At 54.1% G+C, this 11,942-nt stretch overlaps 1 protein-coding gene across 1 annotated transcript; it reads right to left on the minus strand.

Annotated features, from left to right (window-relative positions):
* Positions 1–3,716: 3,716 nt before the first annotated feature.
* On the minus strand, positions 3,717–11,385 carry ASB1 (ankyrin repeat and SOCS box containing 1). Its single transcript, XM_032114843.1, has 5 exons — positions 11,321–11,385; positions 11,058–11,204; positions 9,043–9,345; positions 5,594–5,979; positions 3,717–4,104 (listed from the first exon to the last, which is right to left on the minus strand). The coding sequence occupies exons 1-5, from the start codon at positions 11,353–11,355 to the stop codon at positions 3,971–3,973; spliced, it is 1,005 nt and encodes a 334-aa protein (XP_031970734.1). The 5' UTR covers positions 11,356–11,385; the 3' UTR covers positions 3,717–3,970.
* Positions 11,386–11,942: the final 557 nt, after the last annotated feature.

The raw sequence follows: 11,942 nt of genomic DNA on the forward strand, positions 1-11,942 counted from the left end.
GCAGGGACGAAATCCTCAGGTACACCTGCTAATCCTCAGGAAGAACACAGCAACCAGCAGAAACTCCTGCAGCTCAAGCTCACAAGGAGCTTTCCAGCGAAAATGCCACAAAATAAAAAAGCTTGGTTATAAGAATCAAAATATTTTGAGGAATTACATCTACTCGCATGCCAAGACAAACAGAGGAGCTGCATTTCCAGAGCTACCAAGGGAGCAGGAGCAGAAACGAGAGGTTTAAAGAGCCCTTTTCAGCGTGGTGTGAGGGTGGAAAAATTCCAGGATGCCCTGAAAACCGCCCAGGAGGGGTAAGGCAGGAGGTGGCACCGGCGCTGTCCCTGTAACCCCCGCGCAGGGACCGCGGTTCTCCGGCCCCCTCCAGTGGCTACAGAACAGGGAGAGGCCAGCAGGATCCAGGCATCCCCAAATCCAGAGCCATCCTCCTCCTTCTCCGTGCTCTTGCACTGGAGCATCTTTATCGGGCTGCACGTGGGTCCAGGCTCGCCACAGGTACCTCCCACTTGCCCTCAGCTCTGATCCTGCTGCTGTCCCAAACCATTTGACCCTGGAAAAAGCCAACAAGCCACTGCTGGGCATTTCTGGAAGCGGCATTTTGTCCCTTCTGTTGTGTCCTGCCACGGTTTTTTTCACTGGAAGAGGAAGGGCTAAAAACTGCTGTAATTCAAGGGCTGGTTTGGGGTAAAAAGGGCTTTACTTAACTTCGGGGATTGAAAAAGAAGAAACAAAAGAACTCCCAAAGCAACCAAAAAAACCACTTCAACCCAACAGTTGCCTTTCCCCCACCTTTTTCAAAATGAGCAGGAAATGATATCTGGATCCCAGCTACCAGCATTCCATGTCCCAGAAACCTTCCCCGAGCAACAAAGACAAGAAAGCCAACGTGCTTTGGATCAGCTTGGCTGATTCCAGGTCTGGTTTGGTTCTTCAAGCGTTTTCCATATCTTTTTTATCCCGTCCCATCCAAGCCTCCAGCAAGGCCACGCCACACCCACTTTGCATATTCTGCACCAAATATAACAGGCATTTTTCCATGGGTGGGATGGACACTGCAGGATTGTTTCATTTCCCACCCATAACTTCACAAAACTCAATTTTTACTCAGATTATCTGAGCATGCCCCACGGACAACATGGAAAAAAATCACCTTTATGAAAGGGAATGCTTTGCTACATAGGAGGGAACGGTGAAGTGCAAGCTAAGGCAAAAAGAAATGCTGTTTATACAGTGTGAAAATGCACATATTACTGAGATTTCATGCTGGATGTTGTTTCCTGGGTTTAAAAGGACAGGGACAAGCAGAGGATGTAGGGTTTGGCCCTATAGGACAGGACAATGAAGTCTATGAATACCCTGAATCTATTTTAAGATTCATTATTATCTCTGAACAGTGAAAATTCCAAATTCTCTGCGCATTAAACCAGCCCGGGAAAGCTGGGTTTAAGTAGCCTCAGCAACCAATCTCCACAGGGACTTCATTCCAACAGAATTCTGTGCACTCACATCTTAATATTATGTGAGTTGTCCCCAGGCTGGACTCATTCCAGGCCCTCAAGCCAAAGGTTTGGCCTTTTCCAGAGGCAAAGTCCCTCCGTGAAGATGGAAGTTGGATGGACGATCCAGGCACTCCAAAGCTTTGGTTCTGCACATCTCCAAGTCACAGGTGAACCTCAAGGCTGGAAGAACCATCCTCAGACCTGGAGAGATCCATGGTCAGGGGAATGCTTTGGATGGGATCTCTAATTAACAATGTAACGGGCTCAGCTTTAATTATAGACCGGAGTTCCATCAAGCACTGAGTTGAGTGGATTCCCTCAATTTCTTTGGGCCACCCTCCATGGTTCCCACTGAGGCATTTCACTGTAGCTCATTCCAGGTGGAACCACCATCCAGAGGGTGGCTGGGCACTGGAACAGGGAGGCCTCAGGGCTGACAGAGCCCAAGGAGCATTTGGACAATGCTCTCAGGGTGGGATTTCTGGGGTGTCTGTGTGGGACCAGGAGCTGGGCTGGATGATCCTTGGGCGTCCTTGCAGCTCTCCCCACATCCATCCTACCACCTTCACCCCAGCTGGGTGCCCCACTTACAAACCAAGTAAAAACCCACAGGGAAAAGCCAACCCCAAAGCCGCTCTCCCGTGGCATTTTCTCAAGACAACCCATCTCATTTTCTGCCTCCCCATACTGGAGCTCGGCAGCACGGAGAGCTCCTGCAAACCATTATGGATCCCCCAGCCAGGTGCCAAGAGGCTTTACAACCTGTTTGCATCTCCCAGGCATGTTCACACCTCTATAAAGCCAGGCGCACAACTCGCAGGGAACGCGCTGCCAGCGCCGGGAAAACCGAAACCAGCTGCAGGCCTGGAGAGAGAACGGCGCAGAGCTGCCCCTCCTCACCTGCCCACAGCTCCACGTGCATTGCATCTCACCTGGAGAGGCTCTGGAAATATCCTCTGCTTTGGGTTGCTTAGCATTTATTTATGCCTCTGGGAAAAGAACATTTTGGAACCAGTGTCGAGGCCTATGGGGTAAATCCGTAGGGGCTTGGAGCAACCCAGGATAGTGGAAAGCCCATGGCAAGGACTTGGACCTAGGTGAGCTTTAAGGTCCCTTCCAACCCAAACCAGGCTGGGATTCTCTGATCTTTAAGGTCACATCAGGAAAATTACCTTTGCCAGCTGGATGAGCACGGGAAGAAGGGCTAGCAAAGAAAAATCACCCAAGAAAATAAACTTACAGCACAGGGGCTTTACTTGAATCAGTAAAGTAACAGCAAGTACCAATTACCACCTGAGATTTTTCCCAAGATCCTAAGGCACCATCATCTCTATCCTTCTAAAGTCGCTGTTTCGACAATGATTCCTCTACACTGACCATGTCACTGGCTGACCCTGAGATCCCAACAAAAAGCTGTGGACTTCCCTGCAGAATGACTCTTCTGGGAGTTCGTGGCACTGGAAATCAAAGGAGCCCAGGCTGCTGGATGCAACACTGTGATTGGAAGCACAAAATCCCCCAATTCCTCAAAAAAACCCCCTTCTTTCTCCCTTTTCCACACAGAAACAAAACCAACCTGTTAAGTGGATCCGATGCCTTAGGTTTTAACTTTTCTATTTTTCAAATCCTGCACTGCCTGGTGTGTGACTCTGAAGTTTCTTGTAGCCTGGTAATTTCTGCTCTCTCATGCCAGGCAGACATAACAAAGCCTCCCTGGGCCTGTTCTCCAAGGACACCCAGACTGTCCTAGGCCCAAAAAGTATAAACCAAAAGGCCTCTAAAGGGGGGGTAAGCTGAGGGGAATTACATCATTAAATGAAGCTTTAATTGGAGAATTAACCCTGCTATGCAAATGAACCAAACTTACAAAAGTGTGAAAAGCTCATGACCTGTTGTCCATCTTGGGGTCCATCTTGGCAGTAGCCTCTGGCCCCCAGGGGGTACCTTTGAAGGCCTTTCAAATAAATACCTCTTTTATTCCCTTACTCCTGTCCAGTCTCTGTTTCTAGGAGGCCTCTTAAGGCATCAGATCCAGGAGGGTTTTCTCTGTCTCACCATGGGTTATGGAGTATAACGTAGGTAGGGACTTCTGGTTTTATGTGCTGTGGTGGGAAAGGAAAGGCAGGAAAGTAGGGACACTTTCCCCACACAGAAATGGCACAGAGACCCGAGGTGTGTGTGTGTGACACAGATCAGGAACAGAGGTTACACATTTGCCAACAGCTACAGGATATATTGTATTTACTCCAGCAACACCCACACACGTTTAGCAGCCTCTCCCCAGGGAGATAAGACACACAGAATCACTGCACCCTAAATCTGGAGCGGGGGGAAAAAAATCCACAGGAGCAGAGAATCAGGTGCACTCCGTAAGGGGGAAAGGGGCAGGACTGGCACCTGGCTCCGTCAGGGCACTCATTTCCCAAGTCCAACTGTCCCCAAAAGCAGCCAGTCGCCCTTTAACTGTGTTCGTGGAGTAAAAATTGTTTAATGGGGTCTGGGATTGGAAGGCTATGGATCAGATCCAGGCGGGATTTGCCAAGTATCCTCCGTACAGTTATGCGGCACAGAGACAAGAGGCTCCGGGTGCGGCCTGCAAGGAAAAACACAGGGAAGAAAGAATTACTGGGGAAAGAGAGAGGGAGAACAGCAACACCGAGGCCCTGCAGGAGAGCTGAGGGTGCACAGATCCTGCCTCGTGAGGAGGCCAAACCTTCTGGATTTGGAGCAGCTGCCACACGGGCAGGTTGGAAGGGCCAGCTGGAGGCTGGATGGGCTCGTGACCATGGAGGCCATCACCGCCCAGCCCACAGCAGGACCTGAGGGAACGGCTGGAGCTGTGCCAGGGCAGGCTTAGGTTGGGTATCAGGAAAAAAATCTGCCCCCAGAGGGTCAGGGCACTGCCCAGGCTCCCCAGGGAATGGGCACAGCCCCGAGGCTGCCAGAGCTCCAGGAGCGTTTGGACACCGCTCCCAGGAAAGCACAGGGTGGGATTGTCTGTGCAGGGCCAGGGGTTGGACTTTGATCCTTGTAGGTCCCTCCCAACTCAGGATATTCCATGATTCTATTTGGATCATTTTAAAATGACGTAGATCTTATTTTTTCTCTCACCCATCCCCTGTGAAACAACAGCACTGACAGCCAGCTCAGGCATTGTCCCATCTTTCGAGGGCTTCCTCTGAGTCCCTGGAGAGCTCTTCCAGCACAGGGACAAGAGGATGGTGGTGCCCATGTTGATTCAGGAACTGGACTTCCACGGCACCACCCCATTATGCCACATGCTCCACTGGAGGAGTCCCGTTTGCCTCCTAAACACAGGCCTAATGGAACTCCAGCTTATGTGAGCCTCTCTCAGCAGAAGCCCAGGCAGGTTTGAAAACCAGGCCCATGCAAAGCCGAGTAACCTGGGAATGTGAGTTGCATCCCACAGCCTGAATCCCTTTGAAATTCCTCTGGAGTTCAAGAGGGAAACCCCACTTCCACCCCTGGTGCAAAGCCGTGGCCTTCACCAGGTGGGTTTCCGAGGTGCTGCACTTTTCCCCACATTTTTTCACCTCCATCTGAGCTTCCTCCTGTCCCTTTTTACCACCATTTGTGGCTTTCCTTCCAAGCAGCCTGTCCGGACTAAACTCCCTCTTGGATCCAGAGCCCAGGGTCACACAGGAAAGGTTGGGACACACCTGTGTGGCTTTGGAGAAATGGATCCCACTGGCTATCCACAGATCCAAAGCCCAGCTCGGATAGGACCCCTAAGCCTTGCCTACATGGGTAGGCAATGGAAAAGAGCTGAGAAAGATGAAAAAGGTGGAGTTACAGACAAAGGTTGGGCTGCTGAAGGACTCAAGAGAGGAAAACACCGTATGGAGGTACAAAGTGCAACAGGGGAAAAACAGGGAGTGGTGAAGTCATGAATGCTTCGTTTGTCAGCTTCTTAGACCCCACTTATCAAACTGCTGAAGGTCCTTGAAGTGAGGACAGCAACACCCACCCCACCACCCCCGCAGCACCTTCACTTCCGAACAACCCCTCCAAAGAGCTCTCCCGCATCCGCAGCGCCGCTCCGGGCCCTCAAACCCACTCACCCCTCGCTTCCTTGAACACCTCCAGCGCCTCGGGGTTCACCTTGACCCTCCCCGTGGCCTCACCTCCCAAGGCCTCCACCTTGACGAGGTTGAGATCCGCTCCAAAGTCAATGAGGAGGCGGACGAAGGCCGGCTCGCAGCCGTGCCGCAGGACGGCGTCCAGCACGCACACGGGCGAGCCCCGCGAGAAGCCCTGCACGTTGATGGGCCCGCAGCAGTTAAAATCCGGGTTGGCTCCCGCCTGGAGCAGCAGGCGGAAGCAGGGCAGGTTGTGGTAGGCAGCGCTGATGTACAGGGGACACACCACCAGCGTGGTCAGAGGCCGCAGCGCCTGCCCGGGCCCGCGCGGCGCCAGCTGGTGATTCACGTCCACGTCCGCGCCGTACCTGCTCGAGGAAGAGGGAAGGAGGGTTGGGAACGGTGGCAAGGGACGAGGCTGAAGGGTATGTGGAGAGTGAGAACCTCTGGAACCCTCCCATCCCTACCCTCAGGTGGGTCCGGCAGAGCTTCCGAGTGGGGACAACGCATCCAGCACGGTCTGATCTCCCAGAAGCCAAGATGCTTCCCTGCCCACAGCAGCCCAGGATTGGGAGAGAGGAGGAACAGCAACATCCTTGCCCCCCGATGGACTGGGTTTGCATGGGCAGGTTTCGGTAGTGGGGGCCTAAAGGGCTTCTTTGAAAAGCTTCCCCCATGTTGGATGAGGGGGAACAGGTAGAGCTTGGGAAGGAGGGAGGGGTGGGGAAGGCGTGTGTTAAGATTTATTCCACTTCTCATTACCCTGCTCTGATTTTATTAGGAATAAATTAAACTGATAGCCCCAAGCCGAGTCTGTTTTGCCCGTGATGGTATTTAGCGAGTGATCTCTCCCATTCCTTATCTCTCCCATTCCTTATCTCAACCCAGGAACCTTTAGTTTATTTTCTCTCCTCTCACGTCTTGGCACCAGGGATGGCTCAGCCCTGAGCCAGCACCACGTCATGCTGGATGCTAACGAGCTGCCTGGGGAGCAGGGATGTTTCCAGATGACTCCACTGAAGAGGGATGCTGCAATAACTTCCCCACCAGGATAGAACGGGCCAAAACAGCAATCCAGGCACTCGATCCCGAACAGCAGGGAAATGGAATCTGCACTCCACTGTGAAACATCCCTGACAAGCCCCTGCTCCCTGAGGGGCTGGAATCTGCTGGGGATTCCCCCAGGCAGTGGGGACAGTAATTCCATCTACCCCCCATGCAGCTTGGATGGGAAGAAGAAGGAAGACAACACAATCCCTAAGGAGTAGCTGGTTTTCATTGCAAAGCTCTCCGTTCTACCCACAGAGGGAAAAAAAGGTTCCTTCACCCACCAATCCCTCTCCCCAAATTGCAAACTGAGCACTCAAGAGATCTAGATTTTTCCTAGATAGCATTATATTCCTTCCAGGAGTTCATAAAACTAAGGAAAATACCTTTGGGGACAAATCCTGCCTCAAAGCAGGCACAGTGCTCACTGAAACCAGTGGGGACTGCTCCCTACCCAACAAATATTTAACCAAATCCTCCAGTTCTGAGGCTGGGAAGAATTGCATTTAAATTAAGGACACCCAAAACAAGGGCTGAAAGACTCCTCTCGGAGCTGCAAATGGCACAAAGTGTATTTTTTTCCCTTTAAAATCAGATTATTTTGTCCAACAAGCATTTGGACAGAGTTATCCATGCTGCTGTGGGATTTCCACAGGGCTGTTGTAAGGCCACTGCCTCCTGAGCAGACAGCAGATCTCCCTTCATTTCAGTCCTTTTTATCCCCATTATTACCATCAAAATTCTCAGTGGAAACCCTAAATTCAAAGAAAACCCCCCAAATTCTACTTTTCGCAGGGTCAGGCATGCACCTGAGGCATGGGGGTGATCTGGCAGCACTCTTTTTCCCAGTTTTAGCCTGGCAAAAGGATCCTCTCATCCCTGCCACCTTCAGTTCCACTGCAGGCAGCAGCGGATCCCACCAGAGCATGATCCCAAATTATGAGGAATGTCATTTATACCCTGGCATTAGAATCCTAAATATGTCCATCAGCCTCCCAATAAAATGGATCCCCATTCCACAGCCACGTCACGGAAACCCATGGATGGCATTTCACCTCTCGCATGGTTCAGCACTTGTAGGAATGCTCAGGGATCCCAATGGTGCTACCACAGGATTTTCAAAGCAGATGAGCAGCAAACCTGACTGGGTTTCAGGCTCTCTCAAAATCTTCCCTCCTGTCTCAGGAAAAGTGTCTTCCTCGTTGCACTTGCCCTGCCAGATCCTGCCGATCCAACATTTCAAAAATCTCTGTAACATAAAGGCTGCACTTCTCACTAAGTAACTCTGCACAGACCTGTGAAATCCCTACTCTGAGACATTTGAAATTTTGGGCAATCTGACAATTTGGTATTAGCTTAGCAGCCTTGGGAGAGACATTGCCTAATAAAAAGAGATTGGACAACCTCCAGTTAATTTTTAATCCTGAAAGTTGTCCAAAATCTTGCTTTTAATATTGCTGGCGAGGTATCCCAAAGAGCAGACACATAAATCAAGGCATCAGCTCTCCCTGTGCTGCTGAAATACCATTCGCTACATTTCACCCTGCCTGGGTGGAGAGAGCAGGGGAGGTTTTTGGGAATGCGGCGAGTTGAACCTTGTACCAACAAGCCCGTGCTGATGGGAACATCCTCCTCTCAGCTTGCTGGGAAAGGAGCAAGCCGGGGGGATTGTCCCCCCTTCTTCCTCAAAGCTGCACTTGTATGAAAACCCAAAAAAGGAAGAAAATCCCCAAGGATTTTGAATCTTTTCCTATTCAAATCCTTTTGTTATTTTCTAGCATTTGAGGTCATCCAAGGGATTCCTTCCATTTTCTTCTCTTTCACTGCTTCTCCCTAAAACCCATACTTTCCCATTATGATCCCTTATTATTTGGCATCAATGGCCAGTTGTCCAGCACGCTCCCTTGGACAAAAATCCTCCAATTTCAAAGGAGGAATAATCGGGGCACACCACAGAAGGAGCAATTCAAGCTCCCACAGCCTCCTGCTACACCTTGAGCCCACTCCCCGGGCCGGTGCTGCCACGGGAGTCTCCTGAGGGAAAACCCAACACCCAGGGAGGTTCTTTGGGGGAATCACCTCCCTCATTACTCCCATCAGGGGCATGGTGGCTGCAGGGGGGATGGCAAGGTTTGGATCTGACTGGACGATGGGCTCAGAATTGGAGACTCCTCTCTTGGGCTTGGACTGGAATACGTGGGAGCAGACTTGTTGCTAAGGCCAAGTGACGGGAAATCCAAGGATGGTCCCTTTGGGCATCTCTCCGCTCTCTCCTCTCCAGGTCAAGCGAGGCTGTGGCCAGGCGAGGAGGGAAGGGATCCCAAAGGAAGAGGAGAAGGGAGAGCCAGCCCTGTGCCCAGCCCCTCCCGGCCCCGAGCTGTGACCTGATGAGCTCCCGCAGGATGTCGGCGCGTCCCACCCGTGCCGCGTGGTACACCGGGGTGCTGCGGTGGTGCCGGCTGCCGTTGGGGTCAGCGCCGGCCTCCAGCAGGATCTTGGCACACTCCAGGTGCCCGTTGACCACGGCTACGTAGAGGGCCGTCTGCCCCTTGACGTCCACCAGGTCGATCTCGGCCCCTTTGCGCAGCAGGAAGTCGACGCAGGGGCCGTGGCCGGCGGTGGCTGCGATGCGCAGGGGGGTGCAGGGCAGCCACCCGCAGCACCACACCGACTTCTCGTTGATCCGGCTGCAGCGGGGCAAACGCGCAGTTAGGGAAGCCCCCTCCCCTCCAGGAGGGTGCCCCCTGTGAGCTCGGGCACTGCCCAGGCTCCCCAGGGAATGGGCACGGCCCCAAGGCTGCCACAGCCCAAGGAGTGTTTGGACAGCGCTGCCAGGGATGCACAGGGTGGGGTTGTCGGGGTGTCTGTGCAGGGCCTGGGGCTGGACTGAATGGTCCTTGTGGGTCCCTTCCAGCTCAGGATATGATTCTCTGATTTCTGGCACTTTTAGCAGCCCCAGCAAGCTCCTGTCAATAACCTCTGGTGATAGCCAGAGATTCTGGCACGAAGCAGAGCCGTGCTTGGATGGTGGGCTTCACTTGTGCCAGGGGCTGCACACCTGCACAAACTCTGCCTCAAAAATCACCTAAAAAAACCCCAACCTCTCCCTTTCGTCCCTTTTTACAGGGGAATGTCCCAAACTGGTAACCCAGAGAAGCTGTAGCTGCCCCTGGATGCCTGGCAGTGCCCAAGGCCAGGTTGGATGGGGCTTGGAGCAGCCTGGGATGGTGGATGGTGTCCCTGCCCATGGCAAGGGGTGGAATGGGATGAGCTTTGAGGTCCACATCTACCTCCAAATTCGAAGTTATCACTTCTCTGCTCACTCCATCACCTGTGGAATTGAGCTGTGGGCCCCACCCTCCTCTTCCTGTCAAACTCTTCTTTTTTTTAAAAAAATCTTAGCCCAAGGGTCCCAAGAGCCCCAGCTGCCCAGGTAGCAGAAAGAAGGGCTGGCTCATTCTCATTTTTTGCTGAAACAACACCTTTTTTTTGAGGCTGGGAGACATTTAGCACTCTAAGCAGATTTCTCCACGGTGCAGGAAAATTAATTAACTATCCCCACAGTCACAGGGTTAGCACTGGGCAGATTTTGTAACATGGGGTGTTTCAGGTTTATAGTTGATTGTAATCCCTTTTGTATGTTTTTCCCATTATCCGTAGGCTCCCATTTTCCTGGTATCACATTCCTATCCCGATCTGAAAAGAGTTCATGCACAGCTGCCACAGCCTCATGAGCTGGTGTGAGATTTGCCTCCTGGGAAACCAGGGGAATGATCCGGGGGAAAGGGGAGCATCCTCCCACCCTGACACCTCTTCCATAAAAACCCCCATCCCTAGAATTGTCCAAGCCCAGGTTGGACGGGGCTTGGGGCAGCCTGGGATAGTGGAAGGTGTCCCTGCCCATGGCAGGGGGTGGGATAAGATGAGCTTGAAGATCCCTCCAACCCAAACCACGCTATGAAAAAATGGGGTGAGATGGGGGTCACCAGAAGGAGCAGGCTGTGGGGACAGCGCGAACATCCTAGGAGACACCTCCCCCAAAAACAGCGGGTGGGATGGGGGTCCCCAGAAGGTGTAGGCTGTGGGGACAGCGAGCAGAGCACCCTGACACCTCTCACAAGAAAAAGGGTGAGATGGGAGTCCCCAAAAGGCGCAGCTGTGAGGACGGCGAGTGAAGCATCCTCCCTGACACCTCTCCCATAAAAACCCCTATCCCTGCAAGTGTTCCAGGCCAGGTTGGACGGGACTTGGAGCACCCTGGGATAGTGGCAGGTGTTCCTGCCCATGGCAGGGCTGGGACTGGATGCTCTCTAAGGTCCGTGGGAAGCGGGTGGGATGCGGAGCAGCCCGGGGGGAGCTGGCAGGTGGCGGGGCCGTGTCCCCAGGGCTGCGTGCCCACCTCTGGAAGCTCTCGTCCTGCAGCAGGCTGCGCAGGGTGGGCAGGTCCCCCACGAAGGCCGCGTCGTGCAGCCGGGTGTCCTCGCAGTGCTCCAGGGGGTGGTCGCAGAACTGCTCCCGCAGCCATTCCTTCAGGTTGCGACCTGCGCTGGAGACAGGCACACAGCGGGATGAGCCCTCGGCCTGGCAAAGGGGGGTCATCCCACTGTCCCCCGGCCCCTCCCGGCACGGCCACCCCCGGGGGAACCCCCCTGCCCACGGTACCTGCCCGGGGCGGGCGGGTCCCCGCCCTCCGCCATCGCGCCCCGCCGGCCCCGCTCGCCCTCCCTCCGTCCCTCCCCCGGTCCCTCCTTCCCGGCCTCCCTTCCCGGCCTGATTGGTGCCCGTTCGCTTCCTGCTCCCGTTAAGGTGGATTCTCCGCGCCGGCCCCGCGGCCCGGCCGGTTCCCGGCCTCTCCTCCTTCAGCCGCCCGCCCCGCCCCGCCCCGGGCAGAGCCGGCCCGGCCGCCTGTTCCCCTCAGGGAGCTGCGGCTCCTTCCTCCCGCTGCGGGCACAGCGGGACGCTGAGGGGCTGGGAGCCGGGATAGGGATCGGACAGTGTCCCGCGGCTTTTATGGGGTCGTATTCTCCCCGTTCCTGGTCAGTTTCCTGATCGGTTTTCCCGCAGCGCAACTTCCGCGATCTTCTCTTGGAGGAGATCCACAGGCAGCATCGAGTGCAACCCTGCACAGACCCCCCAACAACCCCAGCCTGGGCATCCCTGGCAGCGCTGCCCAAACGCTCCTGGAGCTCTGGCAGCCTCGGGGCCGTGCCCATTCCCTGGGGAGCCTGGGCAGTGCCCAGCACCCTCTGGGGGAAGAACCTTTCCCTGAGATCCAACCTAACCC

This window comes from Corvus moneduloides, chromosome 7 (assembly GCF_009650955.1).
Source record: "Corvus moneduloides isolate bCorMon1 chromosome 7, bCorMon1.pri, whole genome shotgun sequence".
Classification (NCBI taxonomy): domain Eukaryota; kingdom Metazoa; phylum Chordata; class Aves; order Passeriformes; family Corvidae; genus Corvus; species Corvus moneduloides.

What these genes read in the sequence shown, in the direction of transcription:
- ASB1 (XM_032114843.1), bottom strand. Translation starts at nt 11,355, where the DNA reads ATGGCGGAGGGCGGGGACCCGCCCGCCCCGGGCAG. An exon ending in GACCCGCCCGCCCCGGGCAG is followed by an intron (nt 11,205 to 11,320) that starts GTACCGTGGGCA and finishes GCCTGTCTCCAG; the next exon opens with CGCAGGTCGCAACCTGAAGG. An exon ending in ATCCTGCGGGAGCTCATCAG is followed by an intron (nt 5,980 to 9,042) that starts GTCACAGCTCGG and finishes TTCCTCGAGCAG; the next exon opens with GTACGGCGCGGACGTGGACG.